The following is a 26,545-nucleotide window of genomic DNA, read 5'->3' as shown; positions in this document are numbered from 1 at the left end:
CTTTTGTAGAAGCATGACTACTTTTAAAAACATTACTGAATGTCCAGGGAAGTTAAAGCGTTCCCCCACAGATTTATATATTTTACCTTTCTTGCTGTCTGATTGGTATCCATTTATCCTTTGGAACAGAGACTATCCAGTTGGGCCCATATACATGGCAGAGGGGCATTGCTGGCACTTAATGACATATATCACATTAATGGATGTACAGGTGGATGAGCCCTTGATGTTATGGCCTATGTGGTTAGGTCCTGGGGTATGTCTACACTACCCCCCTAGTTCGAACTAGGGGGGGTAATGTAGTCATACGGAGTTGCAAATGAAGCCCGGGATTTGAATTTCCTGGACTTCATTTGCATGAAGCCGGCCGGCGCCATTTTTAAATGCCGGCTAGTTCGGACTCCGTGCTGCGCGGCTACACGCGGCATAGACTAGCTAGTTCGGATTAGGCTTCCTATCCGAACTAGATGTACGCCTCGTGGAACCCTAGTATAGATAGGTGGACAGAGTTAGCAACAGGGGTTGTTGAAGGAACAGGTTCCAGGGTAAGTGTTTCTGAGGTGTGGTATGCGGCTGCTGGTATTTGCTTCAGATTGGAGGTATTTGTTTGTAGGTGAGGACTGGCTGGTTTCCCAGAGTCCGGGAGAATGAGGGATCATTTTCCAGGATAGATTGGCAATGATGCACTGGAAGGGTTTTGTTGGGGGCTGTAGGTGATGACCAGTGATGTTCTGTTATTTTCCTTGTTGGGCCTGTCTTGAAGTAGGTGACTTCTGGGTACTCCTTTGGCTTTGTTAATCCGTTTCTTCACTTCCCCCAAGTGGGTATTTAAGTTTTAAGAAAGTTTGATAAAGATCTTAACAATGTTTGTTTCTGTCTGAGGGACTGGAGCAGACACAGTTGTATCTTAGGATTTGGCTGTAGACAATGGATTATGTGACATCACTTGGATGCAAGCTAGAGGTATGGAGGTAAGAATAGCGGTCAGTAGACTTCTGGTAGAGGGTGGCATTTATGTGGCTATCATTTATTTGTACTGTAGTGTCCAGGAATTGGATCTTTTGTGTGGACTGGTCCAGGCGGAGGTTCATAGTGGGAAGGAAATTGTTGAAATCCCTGTAGATTTCTTCAGGGGTCTCCTTCCCATGGGTCCATATGATGGTATCATCAATGTAGCGTAAGTAGAAGAGGGGGAGAGCTGAGGAAATCTTCTTCTTGGTCAGCCATAAAAATGTTGGCATATCATGGAGCCAAGCAGGTACCCATAGCAGTGCTGTTGACTTTAAAGTATAGATTGTCCCTGAACTGGAAATGGTTGTGGGTGAAAGAACATCTGGGACCCTTTTGCCAACAGTCCGCAGATGCTTCTTAGCAAGGACTCTAAGAATATTCCTGGCCTAGGATTTGGCTCCATCAGTGTTTGAGTCTGGGTCTCTCTCCGGCCTCACCTGCTGCGCTTCCTCTCCCATATAGAACCTGCACCCTGGGTGGCTACTCTGCAGCTCTGCTATGTTCCCTTGCCTGCTGCTACCAGCTACAAAAAGGGGCAGCGCTAGTGCCATCAGCAGTCTGAAGTGTGTGGATGGAGGTTCAGAGGAGCGAGTGACAGCAGCTACAGCTCAGAGAGCCCTCGGTGGCGGCTCAGCCTCCTTTTCACTTTTTTCTTTCTCTTCACCACCAGTCTCTGTATGCAAGATAGCCTCCTGCTTTCCAATAGCCAGCAAGATTTCTTGCTGTGTCTCCCACACATGAGCTGCTCTTTTCAGGTCTCCTTCTGAGGTGAGCATGAAGTCTGCTTTCAGGGATCTTCCCCCACCCTTACCTTCACCTGTAGTCTCTCTCCAGAGTTGAGCGTGGAGAAGAGTTTGTTGATTCTCAGTTTTCCCTCTGAACTCTTTCTGCCCTTGTTTTTTGAATGAAAAATTTTCATTCTGAGGAAGTATATCCCCATGCCACCTGAGAGGGGCACATATAGTGATGGTGGGGCAGCGTGAGTGCTGCTGGGGAGGTGGGAGAAAGGGGTCTGTCCAGAGCTTGCTGCTTCTGGATGGGGTGTCCTCCTCAGTCAGAGCCCTCACTCCCTTGAACCGAGAAAAGCCAACAGCCTCTGTGGGCTCTTGGCAAGGTGAGAAGGGAGCAGCTACACGCTCCTAGAAGAGGCGGAGCTTTGAATGCAAGTGGCGGGGCTAGGTGGCTAGCCCTCCACCTTGCACTCCTCCCCCACCAACCCTCTGACTCGCACAGAGAGTGCAGCATGGTGCTCTAGAGATGATTTAAAGAGCTCAGGACTCCAGAAACTGTCGCTGCTGCTGCCATAGTAGCAGTGGCAATGTTTGGGAGTCCCATGCCTCTTTGAATCACCAGGGTCCAGGGCAACTGTCTCCTTTACCCTCCCCCCCCATCGGCAGGACTGCCTGAACCCCAGCCCTCTGCCCCATCCCTGCAATGTGAACCCCTCATCACTGGCCCCCCCCTGCATCCCTCACCCCAGTTCTCTGCCTCAGCACCTCCCACATGCCTAGCCCCACCCCAGGGCCCACATTACCTGTTAGAGCCCTCACTCCCCCCCCCAACTGCAGCCCTGCCCTATCCCTGAGCCCCTTCCCACACCCTTACATTATGCAAAACAGGGAAACTTAAATGCTTATGGTTTCCAGTCCATTTTTACATTAATTTAAAATATATACATTGGCTTACAAGGCAAGTGTGTGTGTGTGTGGAGGGGGGAGGAGGAATGCAGGAGGGATGAAGGGGTAAAGGGGTATGGACTTGGATCTATTCTTGGCACGACCAAAATTATACAAACTGCTGCCCTTGCTCCTGAGTGAGGACTGAAGGTAGAGAGCTTTTCATATCGGATCAGTCCATCACAACATCTTTACAGGTCTATAGAGTTCTGCCAAAAGCTTATCTTGGCCAAACCTCTGTCTGAAGCTTCAGTGACTCATGGAAGTGGGGACGTTTTATTCTGTTTTTCTTTCATGGATGGTTTGATTTCATATCTCATTGCGCTTAATCACTGTCAGGTGCTCAAATGCTATGTCAGTGGGTAGCAGATCACTAATTTAATGCAGCAAAACCTTCAGAGGCCAGGTGCATGGTAGCATGGAAAAGCTGTGAAAAGAGAGAGAAAATGAAGAAAATGGAATTCAGAGTACAGGGGGAAAGGGGACCTTGGAGAGGAGGAGACTATGTAGCAAGGAGAGAAACGAGAAATCATAGGGAGTCCCAGCTGCTATTGGCAGCCACTCTAGCACCAGCTGCTGCAGTGATGTCACTGCTTTGGTGCTCCTGTAGCCTTCTCTCTGCTGAGGGGAGCAATATATACTGGGCTTGTACCTCACTACCTCACCCCTTCCATTCCTGTATCCCCTTCCCTTCCCTATTCCTCTCCTCACCCTCCCCCGCCCCATCCTCCCACCCTTTCTCTTCCCCTTACTCTATCCCACTCACCACTGTATAGGAAAGAGGCAAACACTAGGACTCAGGAGGTGGTGTCCAGCTACTAAGGCATCAGACCTTGCAAAAGAAAGGCTGTCCCCATGCCCCCTCCAAATTATGCCCACCTGTTTCACTGTTTCCAATGGAACTACACAGAGTCACATCAGCTGATGATGTGGCTCATTCCTACAAAAATTGTGGGCTGTTGGAGGAAGGTAGTGGACATAATAAAGGGGCTTTCACCAAGAATAATCAATAGGGTGGGATGTGGAAGAAGAGATACTGCAGTGAGATGAGACAATGGCAGGAAAGGATGGCACAGGAAGATGAATTTAAAACCTAAATCTACACTGGCACTTTACTGTGTTGCAACTTTCTGGCTCGGGGTCTGAAAAACACACCACTCCCCTAAGCGCAGCAAGTAAAAGCACTGTAAAGAGCCAGTGTAAACCAGGAGACAGTACTGGGAGCCGTTCACTACTCCCCTTGTGCAGGTGGTTTACTTAGAGTGCTGGAAGAGGAAGGGGAAGGGGAAGGTTAACTTAAAATACGCAACTCTAGCTACGTGAATTATGTAGCTAAAGTCAATGTATCTTAAATCACGTTTTTGCACCATCCACCCTGTGGGAGGTCAATGGGAGCAAACGCTCCTGAAGGCTTCCCTTACTCCTTGTAAGGAGCAGGATTAGTGGTGCTGACAGGGGAGCCCTCTTAGTTCAAATAATTAGACCTGCTAAATCTAACATGCAGCAGCGCTGCTCTTCTGTATAGTGTAGACGTGGCTTCCCAGCACTCCTGTGCTTTGAATGTTTAAGTATGCACAAACCCTAAGGATGTGTGTTGAGAGGAGGAGGGGCAGGCAGAATATTCTCGTTTTTCATTCTACAATTATGCCCAGACTAGTCATGCCACATGAGCAGCCCAAAGGTATCTGAAATCTTATCTTTCAGTATCTCTGTCAATAGCTCCTGAGCACACTGGCTTAGTAGTGTTTACAATAAACTTTGTTACATTATAGAAGGAGGCACTTAAAGCTGCATATTTCTTTCTCTATATAAATAAGGATTTAATTAGCACTTACTGCTTTGTATTCTCACAAGTTGTAACTGACAGCAATGCTTCTACCTGAAATGCCTTCTTCTGGAATATAAAAGAAGTGTCTGTAAACTCTGCTACTTGTGTAGCTGGGAGTTAGAGGCAGCTTTAGATAAATTATCTGCTTTCCAGCTGGCAGTGTATTTCGAGTGGTTAGTCTGTTTCAGTAAGACTACAAACAATACAGGACACACAAATGAACAAGCAAAAAGGGAAGTCTGTTCATTAAGATTTTAAAAAAATAATACTTTATATATTCCAAGGCCAGAAAGGATAAGCGCAATCATCCAGACGGACTTAATGTGAACATTCCCAAAATATAGCATATCCTTTAGAAGAAGAGATCCAATCTGAATCTCAAAATTGCCAGTGAAGGAGAATCCTTCACCACCTTCGGGAAGTTGCTCAAATGGTTAATGTAAACCTTATTTCCAGTTTCAATTTGACTTGCTTCAGCTTGGTACAGTTCATTAAAAATATTGTAAATATTAGAGATGATAAAAAATGATGGAATTATTTTTCTGTCATTAACATGCGGTTTCATGTTAATCAAGTTGGTTCACTGGAATGTGTGAATGTCAGCAAAATTTGCAACAGGATGAAGTCACACCTAACTCTTTCAATCTTCAGGAGGGTAGCTGTGTTAGTCTGTAACCGCAAAAACAAAAAGAAGTCCTGTGCCACCTTACATGTATCTGATAGAGTGGGGTTTTACCCATGAAAGCTCATACCTAAATAAATCTATTAGTCAGTAAGGTACCACAGGACTCATCATTGTTCTGTTAATCTGCTCTTTGTGTTTAGATAATGTTGAAATGCTTTGCTTTGTTTTGATTAATTTTGACTCTTAAAATATAAATGTTAATGTTATAAATATATGGTTTTGATATTATCAAAGTGATCTTTACACTATGTATAATAAATGTTTCAACATTATCTAAATTAAATGTTTCAATGGAAAAAACTAGTTTAAAAATGTCATGGGAAATTTCAGTATTTTGTTAGGATTTAGGAGAAAACCAAATTTTGAAACATCAAAATTTTCTGAGGAATGGAAATTCCAATTTTTACCCATCTCTAGTGACTATTCAAATATTTGAGACACTACTGAGATTAGTAAAATTATATCAGGAAATATAATGCCTTTTTGAAATCAAGAAGGCATGCTATTCAAATGCCAGACTATAAAATTAATGTGAGAGAGTAAGGCTGAATCCCGTAAACTTTATGTGGATAGTTCCTACTTCTGTGCACATCATATCTCAACAAACTGAAGTCTGATTCAGCTCTCATTAAAGTTAATAGAAAGGTTCTGACGTTAAATGGGAGATGGATCAGGCTCAAAAACCTTAATCATAATTGACAATTAAAACTTTTGGCACTCTTGGTTCATATTAGAAACTACAACTGATCTTCCTCATTCATGTCAACATCAAAATGTAAATGTAGATGCATTTGGAGTCCTGGTATTACATCTACCAAATTAAGATTTCTCATTCTGATTAAATATAAAGAGCAGTCTATCAGATTTGCAAATGTGTAAATACCAGAACAAAATATGTTTACTAAGCCATGTGGTTTATAAGTAAGTTATCTGACCCTTAGCCGTTTTTGCAAGTGAAATCTATCATGCCATTATTGATCTAGGAATGTATGGATTAAAATTTTAAATCACTTAAATTACTTTACTGGAGTATGTAGATGACATTAATGTAGCTGAATCAAAATTCACAAATGTTTAACTTGCAATCTGCTAGACAGGAAAAGAGATGGCAGTACAGCAAAAAAGCACCTGGACCTAGTTGATTATTAACTTCTCATTTGTGTTATAAGGGTAACATCGCAATGCAAGAACAGAAAATGCAACTTTAGAGCGGGCAGGCAGGCGGGTGGATGAGGGGGATCAGTAAACACTGAAGACCTCAGAAAATGTAATGCATAAAACTTTAAAGATAGTAATTATCCTGAACAGCTGCATATATCAAATCAGACAATGAGTGGAATTCAAAGAAAGAGCTTATTAGTGCCTGTGGCAAGATGCAAAAAGGACCATCCAAAGTGAATTCCTGACATGAACAAAAGGAAATACCAGCAAACAAAGAGCTGGAACAGGGAAAGACCCTGGAGGTCTAGCTAAGTGATAGATCCACCAAAAACAAATAAAATCCTAAGCAACAGTATGGAAAAGTTTTCAGCAGACCAATAAAATTCTATCGAGAAACTGCCAGCATTCAAATGTCCATGAATTTATGCCTCCAAATAAGAGTGCCACAAAAAGAACTGTGTAAGTATCACTGTCTAATAGTCCTGTTCTGTCACTGTCCAGCTGTGCTAGATACTGGCCAAACATAGAAAGATACAATCCCTTCCTCCAAAAAGCTTTTATCTTTAGGACCTGCTCCAAAGCACATTGAAGTCAAAGGGAAGAATTCCATGATATCAGGGGTCTCTGCATCAGGCCCTAAGGAGATAAGCAACACAAGATGGATGGGAGACAGAGCAAGAGAGAGAATAAAAACAAATGTGCACAAGCATAAACAAAAGGAAGGATGATTATGTGGCTTCAACACTGGGCTAGGCCTTGAGAGTTCTGGGTCAGTTCATCGCCCCTTTGTGTGACAGAGAGAAAATTACTTGCCCAACCTTATTCTCCCACATGTATAATTCTGACTTGTATGTTTAGATGACTCCTTGAAGTAGTGTTTGTTTCTCACTTATGTGTTTGAACTGTACTTAGTACAATGTTCTGCCAGCCAGGTTGTGTAGCAGCCAATGTAGCTGGCCAGCACAGTATCAGCCACTCAGGCACTGTGGGCAGGGCTCATTAGCAGCTGGAAGCATGTCCTGGCAGTGTGCCATAGCCCGGCAGGCAGGGGTTTGAGACCCACCACTGGTCCACGGACAGGCAGTTGGAAACTGCTGTTCTAGACCTTTAATTATTTTTGTTGTTCTTCTCTGGACCTTCTTCAATTTCCCCACATCTTTTCTTGAAATGTGGTGCCCAGAACTGGACACAATACTCCTATTGGGCCCTAATCAACACAGAGTAGAGCAGAAGAATGTCTTCTCATGTCTTGCCCACAACACTTCTATTAATGCATCCCGGAATCATGTTTGCTTTTTTTGCAACAATGTCATACTGTTGACTCATATTTAACTTGTGGTCCACTATGATCCCTAAATCTTTCAGCAATACTTCTTCCTAGACAATCACTTCCCATTCTGTATGTGTGAAACTGATTGTTCCTTCCTAAGTGGAGTACTTTGAACCTTAGACCATGTCTCTAGTTTGTCCAGATCATTTTGAATTTTGACACTATCTTCCAAATCAGCTGCAGCCCCTCTCAGCTTAGTATCATCTGCAAACGTAATCAGTGTACTCTCTATGCCGTCAGCTAAATCACTGAAGATATTGATCAGAACCGGTACCAAAACAGATCTCTGTGGAGCCCCACTTGGTATGCCCTTCCAGCATGATTGTGAACCGTTAATAACTACTCTCTGAGAATGGTTATCCCACCAGTTATGCACCCTCCTTATAGTAGCCCCATCTAGGTTGCATTTCCCTAGTTTATTGATAAGAAGGTCATACGAGAACATGTCAAATGCCTTACAAAGTCTTGGTATATTACGTGCACTGCTTCTCCCTTTTATCCACAAAGCTTTCTTTGATAGGATATTAAGCCATCAGATTGGTTTGACATAATTTGTTCTTTAGAAATGCATGCTGGCTGTTACCTATCACCTTACTATCTTCTAGATGGGGGGGTTCCATTATCTTCCCTGGCACAGAAGTTAAACTAACTGGGCTATAGTTTCCTGGGATGTTCTTTTTTCCCTTTTTAGAGATGGGCACCATATTTGCCCTTTTCCAGTCTTCTGGAATCTCTTCCGACTTCCATGATTTTTCAAAGATGACAGCTAAAGGCCCAGATACGTCTTCTATTAGCTCCTTGACTATTTTAAGATGCATTCCATCAGGCCCTGATGACTTGCAACATCTAACTTTTCTGAGTAATTTTTAACTTTTTTTGTATTTTAACTTCTAAATCTACCTCACTTCCACTAGCATTCACTATGTTAGGCATCCTGTCATCATCCATCTTCTTGACAAAAGCTGAAACTAAGAAGTCATTAAGCATCTCTGCCATTTCCAAGGTTTCCTGTTATTGTTTCTCTCTATTCACCAAGCAATGGGCCTACCCTATCCTTGGCTTCTAATATACTTATAGAACATCTTCTTATTACCCTTTATGTCTCTAGCTAGATTTAGCTCATTTTGTACCTTTTTCTTTCTAATCTTGCCCCTGCATACCTATGGTGTTTGCTTATATTCATCCTTTGTAATTTTACCTACTTTCCACTTTTTATAGGACTCCTTTTTTATTTTTAGCTCATATTAGATCTCTTGGCTGATCAAAGGTGGTCTCCTGCCATACTTTCTATCTTTCCTACACAGTGGAATAGTTTGCTTTTGGACCCTTAGTAATGTCCCTTTAAAAAACTGCCAACTCTCTTCAGTTGTTTTTCCTCTTAGTCTTGCTTCCCATGGGAGCTTACCTACCAGCTCTCCGAGTTTACTAAAATCTGCCTTCCTGAAATCCATTGTCTCTATTTTGTTGTTCTTGCTTCTACCAATCCTTAGAATTACCCTTCTACCATTCCCTAGAATAATGAACTCTGATCTCATCACTTTCACCCAAGCTACCTTCTACATTCAAATTTTCAACCAGTTCCTCCATATTTGTTAGTCAATTCTAGAACAGCTTTTCCCCAGTAGCTTTCTCAATGTTCTGAAATTAAAAAAAAAAGTCTCCAAAGCAGTCCAAGAACTTATTGGATAATATGTCCCCTGCTGTGTTAGTTTCCTAACATATGTCTGGATAGTTGAAATCTCTCATCACCAAATCCTGTGCTTTGGATGATTTTGTTAGTTGTTTTAAAAAAAAGCCTCATCCATCTCTTCTGCCTGGGTAGGTGTTCTGTAGTAGACCCCTAGCATGACATCACCCTTGTTTTTTATCCCTTTTAACGTAACCCAGAGATTCTCAACAAGTCTGTATTCACATTTCTGTGATCCAGCTATGACATAGCTGGGTTTATTTATTAGCTCTTCAAGTTCTTCCTGTTCATTCCCCATACTTCTTGCATTTGTATACTGGCATCTAAGATACTGATTTAATTTTGCCCCCCCCCCCAGTTCTGCCTTGATCTTGCCCCACTAGTGCTTCCTTACTCCTGCTTCATACTATGCATTCTGTTCAGCAAATCCAGCTGAGACAGACCCCCAGTAGAGATTTCTCCACTCTTGAGGGATCAAGGCATCTCACTAAGCATTTACAATGACACTTAAGCAATGTTTTCAAAACATCAGGGTTTGTTTGTCAACCAGAACACAGCGTAAAGACGTCCTCAGCTAGCACAGAGAAATGAAGATTAAAGCCTAGACCATTCTGGTCAGCCCACAGAAGCCATAGAGAACTCAACTTTCGGACCCTGTCTTTCTCTCTTTCAGATCACATTTACACTACAGCTAGAATTGACACTCTGAGATTGATTCACCAGCAATCGATTTAGTGAATTTAGGGAAGATCTGTCAAATTGACCAGAGATCACTCTCTACTTAACCCTCTGTACTCTGCCCCTGATGAATCGAGTAAGGTAAGTCAACAGGAGAATTTGTCCCATCAATCTGATATGGTGTAGACCTCTTAGTAAACCTAAAGTACATCAATTCCAGCTACCTAAATAACATAGCTGGAGTTGTGTACTATAGGTCAACTTACTTCAGCAGTGTAGATATAACCGCAGTCTCACCTCCTGAGTCAGCACCCAAGTGAGAGAACTCCTAGCTTCCTCCAGAAGCCAAAGTTTATCCCCCACCTCAAATCTTCCAGTCCTTTGTTGGGATCTCAAGCTGGGATCTTTGCTCTGCTTCCTCGCTAAGTGCGCTGATCCATGAATCATTGAAGCTTGCGTTGTCTCTCTAAAATCCCTTACTGATCTGAGTCAGTTTCAGCCATTCCCTTAATGACTCTGTTCCTTCTACCCACACAAGGAGGTAACACACACACACACACACACACACGCGTGCGCGTCTCTTAGCTTGCTATGGGAGCAAACCTAATTCTTCCTTTCCTCCTCCCTACTAAGTAACCATGCAAAGTACAGGAATAACATAGCTGGAGACATTTCTACTTTGCGACACTCCCTCCAGCAGACCTGACCAGTTCAAGGAAGTCATTGACTATACCTCAAAGCCTCTTCCAAACTTATTAGTTGTTATGCATTACAATGTTGTTTCCTTTGAGAAGGATAGTCTCATATGTGGATGACATGGGTTGACGTGAGGTAAAAACCAGACCAAGGCAGTCTCTAGCAGAAACACTGTATTCTGTCCTCCTAAACCTTGCAGCTAGTTGTCACAGATGGGTGTTACTTCTAACTCATTTGTGTATCTTTTCCCATATTCCTTCCTCCAGCTCACTGATGATTCATGCAAACAAGACTTGTCAATATCCATTAATGACTACCTTTCTCTCTCACTATGGTTCACACCAGCCATTCAGTTAATTAAATTGCCTATAAAGGTTAAACCCACAAAGAGTGGGTCCTAGAGAGTCTCCAGAAATGCGAAGGAAGCAGGAAGTGTTGGCAGAAAATCAGGAGTGCCAATGACAGGAGCTTTGCGAACAGGAGCAGCAAACAGGGAGTTTTGAGAGGGAGTTCTCCAGGTAAAGGAGAAGCAAATACGGGACCCCTAAGGTAAGTGGCTGTCTGTAGTGTGTGTTTGTGTGTTTGGGGTGTACTTGCTGTGTGCTGAGCTTGTGTTTGTCTGTTTGTTTTGTTTGTTTGTTTGTTTGCCATCAATTGGCAATTCATATGCAAGCAAAAACTCTGTATGCATGGTTAAGTAAAGTGTATCATTTGGGGGCAAAGGTGAGAGTTTACAGAAACCACACAAGTTTTCAAAATTGAACCTTGAATGTCTAACACATGAGTTCCCAAACTTGGGGGTGTGCCCCCTTGAGGGGCATGAAGAAATTCACGCCGGGGGGGCTCGAGGTGACCCAGTCCCCCCCCCCAACAAGTTTTGTTGCCCCAGTCAGTTCCTTTTTTCTTCTCAACAAGTTTTGCTGTTATTTGGGGGGAGGGGGACGTGAGGGTTTCTCAAAAATCAAAAAGTGGGCATGATGCCGAAAAGTTTGGGAACCCCTGGTCTAACCCCTGGCTATACTTGTTGCTAGTGTAAATGGTGAAAATAGATTTGAGGTCAATTGAGGAATAATAATATACACTGGCTGAGGATACAGTCTTGTAACATTAATGGGGAAAGATTCCTACAAAGTAGAATACATTTTCTATATTTTTAAAAAAAGACATAAAAATCCAAATAGGATTTATCTTTAAATCTGATTGTTGTTTTTTCACAAATAGTCCTACTTTGAAAGAAAGGAAACAATTAGCCACATGAAACTTGATATTAATAGTTACATTCTATTTACCATAAGCAAAACAAGAAATTCCAGGTACTGCAGATAAACTGGCCATACCTTTTAAAACAAAAACAAAAATAGGAAATGCCATTTGTCATGATAAATTATACATTTTGGTCTGGAAGTGACTGTTGAAAGCACTCTCTCAGCTTATACTTATAACCCCTGGTGATATACAGAATACAAGTGACGTAAACTTAAATGAGTGCTTTTTAGTGCTTTGGTAGCCGTGTTATTGCAAAGCATGCTTTACGATAATAAATACAAGAATAGTCTTCTGATCAGGACAAGTGACAGCTGTTTGACTCTGGGTAAGGAACTGTAAATGAGATTACAATAATCTTTTAGGTCTTGAAATAGTTGGGAAAGGGGAATGCTCTACAGAGAAGTCTTCACTAAGAGAGAGGATCACTGTGGGACTATATTGTTCAGCCAATGAATACTAGCTAGAGTAGGCTCTATTGACTAATTTGCTATATTAAAGCCACGCATCTTTTTGTGGTTTACTGCCTATTCCAATTTCAGCAGGTACCTCTAACACTACAGTGTAAGAAGAGCCTTAGGGAACAGTGAAGCAAAGCAGTAAAACTCCAGGAGAATGAACTGAAATTATATATACCAATCAGATCATTTAAATAATTCCTGGTTTCCTGAAAGAGCAATATGTTGCATTGCTGTGGACATGGCCAAGATGACAAAAGCTCAAATTTAAGGATAATTGTCTAAATTAGTTGAAACTTTGATTAACTATCAAGTAATCGGTCAAGTAAAACTTTCAACCACACAAAATGATGTATAGTTGATTATAACCAGAGCCATGCACACCTATGCCTGCAGTTATAGAGATTTAAACCAACCAGATTTGGCACAGCAGATCAAGGACTCCAGAGAAGACACATCTGAACCAGATCTACGAGTTCATGTTTTACCCATTCCTGCTATGCTTATACCACAATAAGTATAATCAAGACACATGCACAAACAGTGAAGATCAGATTTTTCAAAAGAGTTCTGCACCAGCACTTCCTAAATGAAGTACCCAGCTTTTTCACAAGGTCCCTCACACATTAGCTCCCACTGAGTGTGTTTAACAGGAGCTGTTGGATGCTGGGATATTTTGAGAAAAGGATGGCAACTGTGGCTGCTGAGCACTTTGTGGAATATCTGGTATATAATAAAATGGAACCAGATATTTTGAAATTTCCCTACAATGTTCATTTGACTTGCAAAATGAAAATGTAAGACTCAAAACATTATTTCCTACAACATTACAACGTTAAAAACTTGGTCTAATTTGAGGCTCAATTATAGTTGGTCATTGGGATCTCTTTACAGTACTTTTGCTTTTATTATGATATCTTATCTGTCCTGTTTGTGAGTAGAAGCTGAGGGTCTACGGTTAATGCATCCTAGTTTAATATAATCTCTCTGTGCTTTGGCTTAGTAGATTTCACCTAACCACTTTTCCTCTAATGCATTAAGTACTTGCTCATAATCAGCTAACGCCACGTCTAGTAGTAAATTATGGTGGTTTTTTTGTCATGTCAGTGTTTCATTAATCATACTACTGTAGAAAACCCAACTGAAGCTTGTTAATTCTCTTGCTTAGCTAAATACAAACTACTACAGAGATCTGGTTACTCAGCTTGTTGGAAACATTTGCTGAACCAAAATTGGAAATTTGTACACTCAGTGGTCACTGAAATCTCATTTGTGACTTTGTGGATAGATGAATAATCCTGCATGGCCTCCATACATGTGTCCGGTTGTTCTTTGTTCTCCTGTGCAAGTTTTGTTGTTCTAGTTCAGTGGTTCTCAAACTTTTTGGGCTCCAGAGCCCTTTACATGCGTAAAAATTTATGCAGCACCCCACTGATTGTATGTGTTGTACCTATCGATGTTTCCAGTTTGTCAACCTCGCGTAGCCCCTGGAGATGTCTCACGAAGCCCTAGGGCTCAACAGAGCACAGTTTGAGAAACACTGTTCTAGTTCATTTTCCCCCCCTTTCATTTCTGTTTTTTAATCAAGAAGACTTTAATTGCTTTTTTCCTCAAGGGTCCTTCTTAGGAACCTAATGTCCACTGTTTGTAGTGCTGTTACATTAGGCAACACTCTACCGAATACCAGCAAATGAAGAAATATGCATAACGGTACCACAGAAACGCAGTAGATTTTTCTCTGTAATTTCTTCATACAAGGTTTTTGCTGAGGCCATCTCATAATCAAAACTTAATGTTTTCAAAGTGTAATAATTCACAGACATTGAGACTATTCCAAAATACGAAAAAGAAACTAAACATTTCCACTATGACACTAGCGCTCCTCATGTTTCCAACAGGACATCGGCCACTTCATTGAAACTTAATCAAAACCACAATTTCTAATGACCTGACCCATACTTTTTTTAACTCCCCTCCCCCAGCTTTTCTAATCTTTGCCAAACCTTCATAAATCCATGCAACCGATCACAAACAAACTGTTTGGAGCATAAAGCAACTGCAGTAACAACATCTGTTGGAACGGTGTTATGGATTTGAGTAATGGTTAGGGAAAGGAGATGCCGACTGGGTTCAAAGAACACATCTGCTAAAGCAGCGTATTAGTCATTATTACTACTAGCATTACCTGTCCCGTTGTGACAATAGACATACACATGGCCTCCTCCCTCCCCAATGTTCCCTGGGGTGGGGAGGCTTGGGTTGTGGGGCCTCCTCCCAGAGGCATGGGAGAAGATTGGGGCCAGCATTCTCTTCCCACCTCACGGCTCCAGGGATGCTGGGGTGCACACAAACTCTTCCACTCCCTGTGGTGGTGGTATGTGTGTGTGGGGGGGTGGGGGGTGCACACACGTGGCTCCCTCACTCCCCACTGCTCCCAGGGGTTGGGAGGCTCAGGCCGTGCAGCCTCTTCCCTCCCCACTGTTCCAGGGATACTGAGATGCATGGGCATCCACTCTTCCCCATCCCTGTGGTGGGATGGGTGCATGCACACTCAGTGCACTGCACCTCCTCCTCCTCCCATCCCTGGGGATGGAGCCTCAGCATAGGTGGTTTGGCTGTAGGTAGGGGTGAGGCCTGCCTCCCCTACAAACTTCTCAAGTCTTCTCAAGTGTTCTTTGTGTCAGATGGTGTGATGGACACGTCTCCTTTTATAATAGTATAGCTTAATTATTACTAGATTTACCAGGCACTGTTTAGGCCCTTAACTCAATTAATTTTGGGGGTTTGGGAAAATAAAAAGCTTCATTTAAATCATTGCTCTGGGAAGGGGCTAGGGATGAGGGGTACAATATGCAGGCTGCCCCAGGGAGAGAGAAATTACCCCAACCCTCTATCACTGCAGCAGCTTGTAGTCAGGCAAGAAGCATTTCTCCAGTGGTGCTGCAGCTCTAGCAGGCACAGCCGGGGGAGGAGTGCATGTCACTGGCTGTGGCAGGTCCTGGTTCATCTGCCCTCTGCATTCCCCAACCAGAGTGAGGAATGCAGCAAACTGTGCATTTCCCCCTTGCTCTCTGATGAAAGGGGATCAGCCAGCAATCTTCACGTATTAACTAGGGAGGGGAAGAGTTTCAGCCTTCTTCATCCTCCCTAAAAGGCACCCTACAAAACAGGAGGCTTGGGACTGGGGCTGTCCTGGAGGGGGCACCTCCAGCTAGCCCACTTCCACCTGCCTGGTGATTGTTTCCCATTCTGGGCACATCCCGTTTTCCTGGTGCAACTAAGCCTAAGGATGTGAACGACTAGTCGACTATCTGATAAGCAAATCCACCAGAAAGAGCAGCAAGGGGCGGGGGGGAGGGGAGAAGACGACAAGGTGCTTCAAAGCAGCAGCGCTGTATGGAGCCCAGGGCCAGACCCTGGGCTCCATGCAGCACTGCCACTTTTAAATGTCACATGGAGCCTGCTGCCTGAGTCCCCATCTGACCCCGGGCTCCATGCAGCGCTGCTGCTTTGAAATGTCACGGGGAGAATGGGGCCAGAGAGGGACTGCTTGAGTCCCCCCGGCCCTGTGCTCCCCGCAGCACTTTCACCTTTGAAGTGTAGCAACAGCCCTGGTCGCCTAATTAAATAGTCAATACAAATTGCATCAACTATTTGATTAGCCAATTAATCTAAATTTAACATTCCCTAACCAAGCCCTGACCTTGCTTTTAAGATATGATAAGAGGAAGCAGTATACCAAATCTGGTGGTCGTAGCTCTTACTGTTTAGGAGGAGTTCTTGAACAGACAGATGGACACACAGACAAACTCTCTCAAATATATAGTAGATTTCTATTACTGTAGCACTTTGAGGCCCTGATCATAGGTCAAGCATGGTGCATACACAAAACAAAAAAGACATTTTTAGTAATACAGTAAACTTCCGATAATCTGGCACCTTTAGGACCCAGGGGGTGCCAGATTATCAGATATGCCAGACTATCAGAAGGGGAGGCTATGAGGGGTCTGACCCCAGAACCCTCATAGCCTCCCCTTCCGATAGTCCGGCTCTGCCCCAGGCATCCCTGATTCATCCGCTGCTGGTCAGTTTCAGCAGCGGCTGAATCAGGATGCCTGGGGCAGAACAGCTAGGGGGCTGCCGGGTTGGTCCCACAGTGCCGAGGAGTGGCACTACTGGATCAACCCGGCAGCACCCCAACTGCTCTGCCCCAGGTCCCCAAGTCAGCCGCTGCTGAAATCTGATCAGCGGCTGACTCCAGGAAGCCCGAGGCAGAGCTGCATGGTGCATACACAAAACAAAACAGACATTTTTAGTAATACAGTAAACTTCCGATAATCTGGCACCTTTAGGACCCAGGGGGTGCCGGATTATCAGATATGCCGGACTATCAGAAGGCCCCAGACCCCTCATAGCCTCCCCTTCCGATAGTCCGGCTCTGCCCCGGGTGTCCCTGATTCATCCGCTGCTGGTCAGTTTCAGCAGCAGCTGAATCGGGACGCCTGGGATGGAGCATCTGGGGTGCTGCTGGGTTGGTCCCTGCAGCGCCGCACCTTGGCACTGTGGTGACGAACCTGGCAGCACCCCAGCTGCTCTCTCCCAGGTGTACCCAAGTCAGCTGCTGCTGAAACTGATCAGAGGCTGATTCCAGGAAGCCGGGGCAGAGCAGCAGAGGGGCTTCCTGCAGTCAGCAGCTGGTCAGTTTCAGCAGCGGCTGAATCGGGGACAGCTGGGGTGCTGCCGGGTTGGTCCCGCAGCCCCGAGAGGCAGCGCTACGGTACCTACCCGGCAGCACTCCAGCTGCTCTGTCCCTGGCTTCCCGGATTCAGCTGCTGGTCAGTTTTAGCAGCGGCTGAATCCGGGAAGCTTGGGGCAGAGCAGCTCCAATGGTCCGGCTACCCGGAGCACTTCCGGGTTCCTGATGGTGCCGGACCATCAGGGGTGCCGGACCATCGGAGTTTTACTGTAATTATGAGGCTGACACACTGATGTTCCCCACCTGTTTGCCCCTCAAGTTAGTGGGCATCCCATGCAAAATCCCCATGTACTCTGACTTTGCACAAATATTTAGGATTTAGCCCTAACTCATAACCAACCAAAAGTTCTCATTATAGAGCAGCTGAGGATTAATCCATTGTTATTTAGATGCATCATTATAAACTATGAAAATATTATGTTTCTAAAAAAATGCTGACTTACCAAGCATCAAATCTATTTAGCAGTTAAGGCAAGTGAATATTATACATCATTAGTAATCCATATTACTGCACTTTACTCTGACAGTATTATGAGGGAGATTTCCTTCCAGGACAAAACTGATATTTTTAAAAGAAACAAATTAAAGGTTCCTTTAAAAAAAAAGGGGGGGGGGAGAATGAATATACGTTTTTACCTTACAAATTCTTCCAATTCGGGAAAGGATTGCTTTGTCAGATGTGCTGCTATCTTGTGTTATTTCTCGGAAAAAGAAATAGATTTTGTCGTCATCTGGATTATATGTGTCTGGAATGGGGTAGGTTCCAATAAATTTTGCTCCTAAAAGAAACCCCCAAACAAAAACAAATTATTTAAGAATTTTTAAAAGTCCATAATACTTGAGGCCAAGACTCTGTCTGTGTTCATGAAGCAGCTCATGGCAAAATATCAATGAATCATCATAGGCGCCTTTGAGGGAAGTCTGGCCATAAGATTGTATTAGCTCCAAAAGTATTTATGTCTAATAGGGTAGCTTTCATTCTTCAGGCTATATTCTTTTCCAGAACCCTTGACTGGCAAAATTGATGGCCATTGGGAATTTACAGCATTAATGCCAAAATTTTTAGATCCAGAAAACATATCTATGACACAGCTAATTTGCTGCTTGTGTTACCGTTCCTGCTAAATAGTTTTCTTCCAAAAACACATTGTTACACAATTATTTAATTTTAAAATGGCAGCACTTAGTAATAATCCAGGGATACAGGGAACAACAAATGTTTACGAGAGATAGTATGCAAGGGAGCAACATAATCTCGATTTGTTTGCATGACTCATGCTCAAATATTAATAACAGCTGTAGTAAGCCAACAGTTTCCTATGCACCTGTGCTAGGATGGCTTTACTAATTCAATGGCATTGGAGTGGCCTTGATAAGACAATTGGTTCATGTGACCTGTTTCGCCTTACAATGTCATTTTCAAAAATTTAAAAACTTGGCATTTTCATTTTACTTGTGCACTTCACTCAGAAAGTAACAAAATGCCAGACACCTTATCTAGTGAAGCAACAACAGGCAACAAAAGTCAAATACACAAGCAGAGAGGGAAATATTTAAGGAAATTGCTTCAAAATATCCTTGTAATCTGCCACAACTGCTGAGATTCTCTGGGAGTACTCAAGATAACTCCTTTGCACTGAACAAGAGGCAGGGCTAGTGGCCAGACAAACTCAGTAGGAATAGCCGATGTGGAATTCATGTCCCAGGCAGGTCAGACAGAGCATAGTATCTCTGGCCCTCACAGAATGCAGTGCAAGGATCATCTTTTCTCCCTGTGGTTTTGCTAGGGGTAATAAAGAAGGGAAAATGAGGACTAGAAGATGTTGGGTAAGTGAGGAGTGAACTGGTGATTTTTTGGCCTCTGTAAATAAGTTAATTGATTCATATTTAAATGTTTGTTAAATTATCGGTACGCACCTAGATACCAGAGAGTGAAATGTGTGAGTCAGAATAACCCTTGTATTACTCCAGCTTCACAATGATATGGTCCCATGGAGTTCTGTCAGTGTGAAATTGGAATGATGCAGTAGATAATTTACGGCAGGATATTCAAATGATCCTAAGGAAATGAGTCACTCATTTTCCACTCAGTCCCTTTCAGGCTCTTCTGAAAATTCCAGCCCTAGCCATTAATAAGTGCATTAATAAGCTTCCAATGTGGCTATCAGTATATAGAGCTAATGAAAAATAAACAAAGCAAAATGTCTGAAAAAAATCCTTGACAAGCCCTTATTGCTTTCAGATTGTTTTAAAGTCTGAATTCCAATTCTTTTACATTACAATTTTTCTGGGTTACTTGGCAAACAGACTCCAAAAACAAATGCACAAATATCAGTTCCTGGAACAGATTTTAAATGGTCTCAAACAAATTAAATAAAGGAACAGGGGATATGTAAGTAATATAATACTTAAGGACATAAATTCACAATTGAAAACATTAAAGTTGAAAGTTATACCCAAACAAACAAACAAACTGGAAAAGGTAATCATGCACAGCTGTAAGAGAGAAATCAATGTAATTAACACACCATGATACAGAATACCCCCCCAAACATTTTTTTTCCACAAGTGAGATCATCCTTACATCTTTAGTATCCTGTTCACGCTATATAGAAAAACAAATTATAATTCGCTGTGAAATGGGTTTTTGTAAATTTTATAGAGAATGAATGGCATTATTGGACATTTTGAATCATTGTTTACATTCTCAATCATATAACACATCTTCATTCAAAAATCTTACTGATTTCTATAGAAACATCCCAAAGATTTCATTTGTTGGGGTGTTTATAAGCAAACAGTAAGTCATTGGGATCGTAAATAGAGACCAAGGCCTGGTAACAGATGATACAGTATATCCTAGTACCGCATAAACTTTTTATAATTTTCTTCGATGGCCATCTGGGAGCAGCAATAAAATTATAGAAGGTTCACTAATGCAGTCTATATCCCCGCTGTTGTATCTGATTACCTACTTTAAACAGTGCTTCAATACTTTGTTATAGGATTGCTTGGTCAAGAGGCTCAATAAAGTTTATTCAACAGAATAAGTCATATTAAGACTCAGCAAACTAGGACTCATGAGGCTCGGCAGAGGAAAGCAAAGGAGTGGAAAAGGCCCACAAAGTAGGGAAGTGAAAAACCGGAGCTGAAGCAGCATGAGCTAGTGGAAGATACCATGCACACACCTTATGGCCTAGACTACACTAACTGGCACCATCAATCGATGTCAGCTACTCACATAACACAGCTGAAGTCAACATACTCACCATGGCATCTTTCATGTGGTAAGATTGGCGGGGGCTACTCTCCCGTTTACACCAGGTACTCTTCTTATCTTGGTGGAGTACCAGGGTCAACGGGAGCATACTCAGAGATTGATTTATCAGGTCTAAGCAGACAAGATAAATCAACAGCTAGGGAATCTATCACTGGAGCACTGATCCACTGCATAGTGTAGACAAGGCCTATGACTTTGGGCCTTTAGAGGACATGACCAGCCATACTTTGTGCAGCGTATAGAAGAGGGACAGCCACACCGTGATGCATGCTTCTCATGTGTCCTACATTGTGGGACAAATCCATAGAGGTTAATAATATCCAGGGAGACATTTACTCTGATAATGGCATTAGCTCCCTGGGCAAGGGAAAGGAATGTGCAGTTGCTTGATGCTTGTGTGTGTGGACAGATCAAAGACAGCCTGGATCAGGAGTGAGGCACATTGCCACTGACCTTTCAATTCCCACACAAGCCTTTTCATTGTCATTTTAGTCAAGCCTCTGCTTGGCTAGGGCAAGATAGATCTACAGTGCTTCAATCTAAGGCCCAATCCTGAGAAAGAATCCACATCTCTTCTTGAAAGACTAATAGTGTCTCAGAAATCTTTTCCTTCTGCATTGTTTTTTGCCTCCACGGGAAGGAAAAATACTGCTTCCAGAAATATTTTAATAAAAACTTAACACTTAAAACGCTAACGAGCACAAAAGCACAACCCTCTCTGCACTCATAAAAAACAACCAAATAAAAAAAAACAATTTTTCACTTATCCTCAGTAAAACATGAGTTACCCCCTGAAAGTAATTTACTGCTAATTATACAATATGTACCACCATTCCTGGAAGTCTCACATATTCCTGGAAAACTGATAGTGAATTTAGTTTTGGAGTGATTTTAATTCTAGAATCAAGTAAATATTTGCTTAGTACCAAAATCTGCTGAAAGCACAAAATATATGTGAATGTTAATATAATTTAATAACTAGTGGTACACTGAATATAATGTCTCAGTATTTAATACAAAATTTAACACAATATTTAGAATTTCCTCAGCCTTAAGAGAATAATTTAAAACATAAAACACCTAGCTTCTATTTTTTTTTCCGGTGTAGAACAATGCAGGGATTGTCTATGTCAAGTTTCAGACACACTATAATTGTAGTTGTTAAATACATCTGGAAAGAAAGCAAAAATCTGACAAAGATGTGGAGGCTCCATTATTTACATGGCTGTGGTGAGGAAACTAACATACCAAGTTGCTTTTAAAATTCTGTTATCTTCATATAATGCAGATTATTCTTACAAAGTTCTCACAAATACATTAACTCATAGGGAAAACAAAATACAATTTAAAAAGTCTAAAAAGCTAAACTAAAACCAACAGAAATAAAACACATACACCTCTCTCAGTTTCTTTGTTTTATTGTGCACCCATTTACTGTTCCCTTGCCCATTTAGTGAAACAACCGCTCAAGTGAAAATTAATGGTGTAGGTATATGTGTGTAGGATTTGACTGTTAGATAAAAGTATTTATGTATCCAATTCCCAGTAATTGGTGCCTAAATACCTTTGGAGATCTGGGTCTTTGTAATTTTGGGCAGGAAACTGAATCCTTTCATAAACCAACAGTCAAGCCTGACAACAGGAGGAAGGGGATGAAAGAGGGGGTAGTTGCCCCAGAGCCAGGTGATTCAAATGCCCCAGAGCTCCCAGCTACTGCTGCTTCTGAAAGCCCAGGGTATTTCACATCACTTCTGGAGCATCACACTGCAGAGCCCTGGGCGGTGCACTCCTGACAGCATGGGGAAGGGGGAGAGGGGTTCAATCCAGGCAGCATGCAGGGCTGACTGCCCTGGTCCTGCTTTTTCCCATCAATGCTCCCCCTTCCACACTCCCCCTTCACTCCCACCTTGCCCAGGGGCCCAGCAAGTCTGTTGGTTCGCCTGCTGACAGTGGTGTTAGAACTGCAGCAACCTAATTCATCCTCCCACGACTACATTAAATCTTTTCTAATAATAATACTTTACACCTCAGGGAACTGGCTAAACCTAACAACTTTTATAGCCTAAGTACTGGTCAACGTCCAGCGTTCTAAACTGGCTGGAGAAAGAGCAGGCTGCATCAAAACTCCTGTAAGGAGACAGTCCTGGCCTGATCTGGACCGCCTCGCTTTCCAGGACACCCCCCCCCCCCCCCGGCCACCACTTTGAAACACAAAAGAAATATGCCTTGCCTTCCTTCACTGCCAGGCCTGCCCTCTGCCTCTGGAAGCGTAGCAGCCGGTAGGATGGCAAGCAGTAAGAGAGGTGGGACAGAACAAGTACAGAGGCAGTCAAGGGAAGAAAACAGGAGATAACATAGAGGGAAGTCAACGAGGGCTAAGGAAGAGGGGATTCTCTACTTATTTGGCAGAGTCTCACCTTCAGAGCAAGGGGATAGCTAAAGATATTTTAGGGTTCTATATATTCCTCATCCTAGTGTCTGTCATGTAAACAAGCCCTAGATGTGAGGCTTTTTAACACAGGAGAGATACCAGGACAGGTGACACAATTTCATGGAAGGCAAGAGAAGAATTAATGAAAATACTCTTGTCAAAGGTTTAACAGGCACAATGATCCTTTTCATAGACTAGCTAGGGAGAAATCAACTTACCCCTGCGGTCAGGAGGCTCTGGCTTTACAACTAATTCATAATAGCCACACGGTCATGCTGCATCAGGGGACAGTGTTGGCACATTTTTAAAGATAATTGATGGGTGAAAGGGGACACTTCACATCTCCTGACTGAAAGGCATTATCATCATTGTGGGTGAAGTTTGCTATGCCACTCTGTGTGATTGGAAGTTGGCTGGGCACGAATATGGCCATTTTATACATTTTATTACTTTTAAAATGGGCAAGAAAAAGCAGCTGGTTTCTTAGGAAGCAACTTTAAAGCATCCTTAGTGGTTTTAAACTGTTCTTTGAAGCAGCACAGTGTATTTTTCCCCTCTGGGGGGGAAAAAAGAAGACATCTTACCTAAAAAGGATGAAATTTCTAGCCTGACATTTCAAAGCACTGTAGGAAGCACTTTTTACCAAGTGATTGCAACTGTTTGGTTAAAAAACATATTATTTCAACAAACGGAAAACTAGAAACACTTATGACGTGAAATTATTTCCAACTACTGTGCCATATATAGACTGATAGATTAGAGATGGAAAGCACTCTTAGGTCTTATACTTCAACTTGTTTCCGTTGCAGTATTTTCCCCTCTGGTACATTTCTCCAGCACTTTCTCTGTTCTACTTTTAAAAGACTATAGTTTGAAATAACCAAGGAGGCAACTTTATTTATGCTTGTTAAATACATATGTTTAAATGAGAATGGGCCTCTGATCTTTCAAAATGCAGAGACAATGCAGTCAACAGCAACATATGTTTAATGTCTTACCGTTAAGCCAGTAATGTTCGGAAATGTCAGTTCTAATGTAATGGTGGTCGTGAGAAGAGCCCAGAGATCGTGTTAAAGCTGTATCTTTGCCAAGGAAATCAGAAGCTGTCCCAGCATAGAGATACTCATCTGTAAATGAGAAAGAAGTAGGGAGGCTTTCTTCAAGATGGTTGTGTATATATAGTTTAAATTACTCCTGTATTGTTGCACAAAGTATATATATTTTACTCCACTCTTTTATTTTAAATCCAAGTCTCTGATTCTGTAATGCTACATGAAAGATAACATTTTCAAACTTGGCAACTTCAGAGCCCATTATCAAATGTGACTTAGGTGCTGTGGAGCCTAAATCCTATTCACTTTCAAGGAGTCTTAGGAAGAATTTCCAAAGGCCCCCAAGTGCTAAATCATTTCATGCAGATTATTGTTTCATACACTGAAAACTTGTAAAGATTAATTGAGATACAGGGCCCAGATTTTGATTATTTGAAAGTATATGAGCCCCTTTGCCTGGGTGAGAGGATGGTTTGTCCCACAATGAAACTCCATTCATAATCAAGCATAATGGAAGTCACATGCTTCCATGCATAGTTTCCATGCATTGCATTGTGCCAGCTGCAACTGAAGTTACAGTAGATTTCTCTGCTTATGTTTCCGTATGATTCTCAGATTTCAAGGCCAGAATGTATAATTATGATCATCTAATCCAACCTTCTGTATAACACAGGCCACAGAATGACCCCAAAATAATTCCTAGAACATATGTGGCTACCTTCATGACATCTCAGCACTGCCCAGAATTAAAGGAGCACAAAAGACATGAATAATGTTTGCTGAACAAATTGTCTATTACACAATGCATTCCATAATAGTCCTTTAACTCTGGCAAAATAAGAAGCTATATTTAATAATGATTATTTGTATAAAAAAATCATACATAATGACATATTTCTGGTGTAACTGTAAACAACCCAACTATCATGTATGTAATCCAGATATGAATCGCAGAACTTCACATTTCACAGCAATCGTATGTCACATGTAAAAAGCCCCTTTGTTCAAAGCCTTACATTGGTGAAAACATGTTATATGATCTCTGTGCAAATAAACCCAATGCTGAAAGTAACTGTATTTTTCATTTTATGCAATATTCATGTTGTGAATTTTCTTTTGTAAAGAGAAAAACACATACAAAAAAATAAGACGTATCTCATGATTAATATGTACTAAACAAACTTATGTTTATGAGTATTCCTTTACGTAAGTAGCTGTTTCATAACAATATTTTAAAATACATCTTTCAGACTGCATGTCTCCTTTGTGCAGTGACGAGAGCACATGCTGAAAGGTAAATGTCAAAATGCGGAATGGATGATATAATTAGTGTTTGCCAGCTGACAGCCATTCAATGATTGATAAATCGGAAAGGCTCAAAGAAAATGCACATCCTCACTTAACCTCTGTTGACAAGGATCTCTCAGCTCTTAACTTATTCTCTGGTATCCTGCATTCCAAGTTCCTGTTGTTTCCTATAAAGGCTTTGGTAGACAAGAATGTTTGAAGAGATATATGCTGAACAATGCTATTAATAATGAATGTATCAAAAATCTTTGTGCAATTGAATAATAGTATAAATAAAAATGTCTGTGTAGGGTAAGGCTTTTGGTAACAGCTCTGTGATTAGTCATGCAAAGAGGTATTTGTAGCATTGGGCCCAAAAGGTTCTTAAAATGAAGTACTAAAATAGACACCAACAGATGCATTCAATCTGCCCCTGTATATTTTAGCCAGAGGAATTAGGTTTTTTTTAACATAATGTATAGCTAATCCGTAGAATTTAGCACCACTAGATATTGAGGACAAATGCTTTGCAAGGTTTTTTTTTAAAAAAAAAATAGGCATTTATAAGGAGAATTAGAACATTCCCAGTTACATTAAAATATAAAACTATTTATAAAGAACAGAATTCTGAGCTCTTGTAGAATGTTCCCCATCTTTAGATCTCAAGACATTTTACAAAGGAGGTCAGTAGCATGGTTCCCATTTAAATATGTGAGAAATGAGGCACAGAGTGGGCTCAAGACTGTCCAACATCACCCAGCATGCCTGGGGCACAGACTGCAAATGAATGGAGGGCTCCTTTTATAAATTCTAAAACCAGAAGTGTTTTATCTGAACTCCTGCATAACATCAGCCATAGAACTTCCCCAAATAAGTTTGGTTTGACTTAGACCATCTCTCTTAGAAAAATATTTGTATTTAAAAATTGCCATTGATAGAGAAGTCCCACAACACTTGGTAAAGCGTGCCAGTGGTTAATCACCCATCACAAATTTAAAATGTACACCTCATTTCCTGTCTGATTTTGCATAGCTGCAATTTCAGCCACAAGGGACTTGGCAGTGGTGGGTCCCATTCCAGTGCTCAGTCTTAGTTCAGTGCCCAGGCAGGGGTAACTGTCTCTCTTGTTTCAGGGCATGAACTAAATGAAGCATTTGGAAGAAATTTCCCCTGGGGTAGGTGACTCACAATTGACCATTGAGTATTTATTGTACCTTCTCCTGAAGACCCTGTCAGAGATTGGATACTGAATTAGAGAGGTCATTG

General features: G+C 42.0%; 1 protein-coding gene across 4 annotated transcripts in view; it reads right to left on the bottom strand.

Moving 5' to 3' along the window:
- Nucleotides 1–26,545, bottom strand: part of SEMA3D (semaphorin 3D) — a 215,505-nt gene that overhangs the window by 51,259 nt on the left and 137,701 nt on the right. For all 4 annotated transcript variants that reach the window (XM_014570492.3, XM_006117129.4, XM_075926244.1 and 1 more), the window contains 2 exons: nucleotides 23,939–24,067; nucleotides 17,866–18,008 (listed from right to left, as the gene is read on the bottom strand). In XM_014570492.3, coding sequence (XP_014425978.1) covers nucleotides 17,866–18,008; nucleotides 23,939–24,067 — 272 coding nt within the window. The remainder of the gene's footprint in view (nucleotides 1–17,865; nucleotides 18,009–23,938; nucleotides 24,068–26,545) is intronic.

This window comes from Pelodiscus sinensis, chromosome 1 (genome assembly GCF_049634645.1).
Source record: "Pelodiscus sinensis isolate JC-2024 chromosome 1, ASM4963464v1, whole genome shotgun sequence".
Lineage (NCBI taxonomy): Eukaryota > Metazoa > Chordata > Testudines > Trionychidae > Pelodiscus > Pelodiscus sinensis.
Note: the sequence above shows the minus strand (reverse complement) of the source record. Positions and strands in the feature narration are given on the sequence as shown.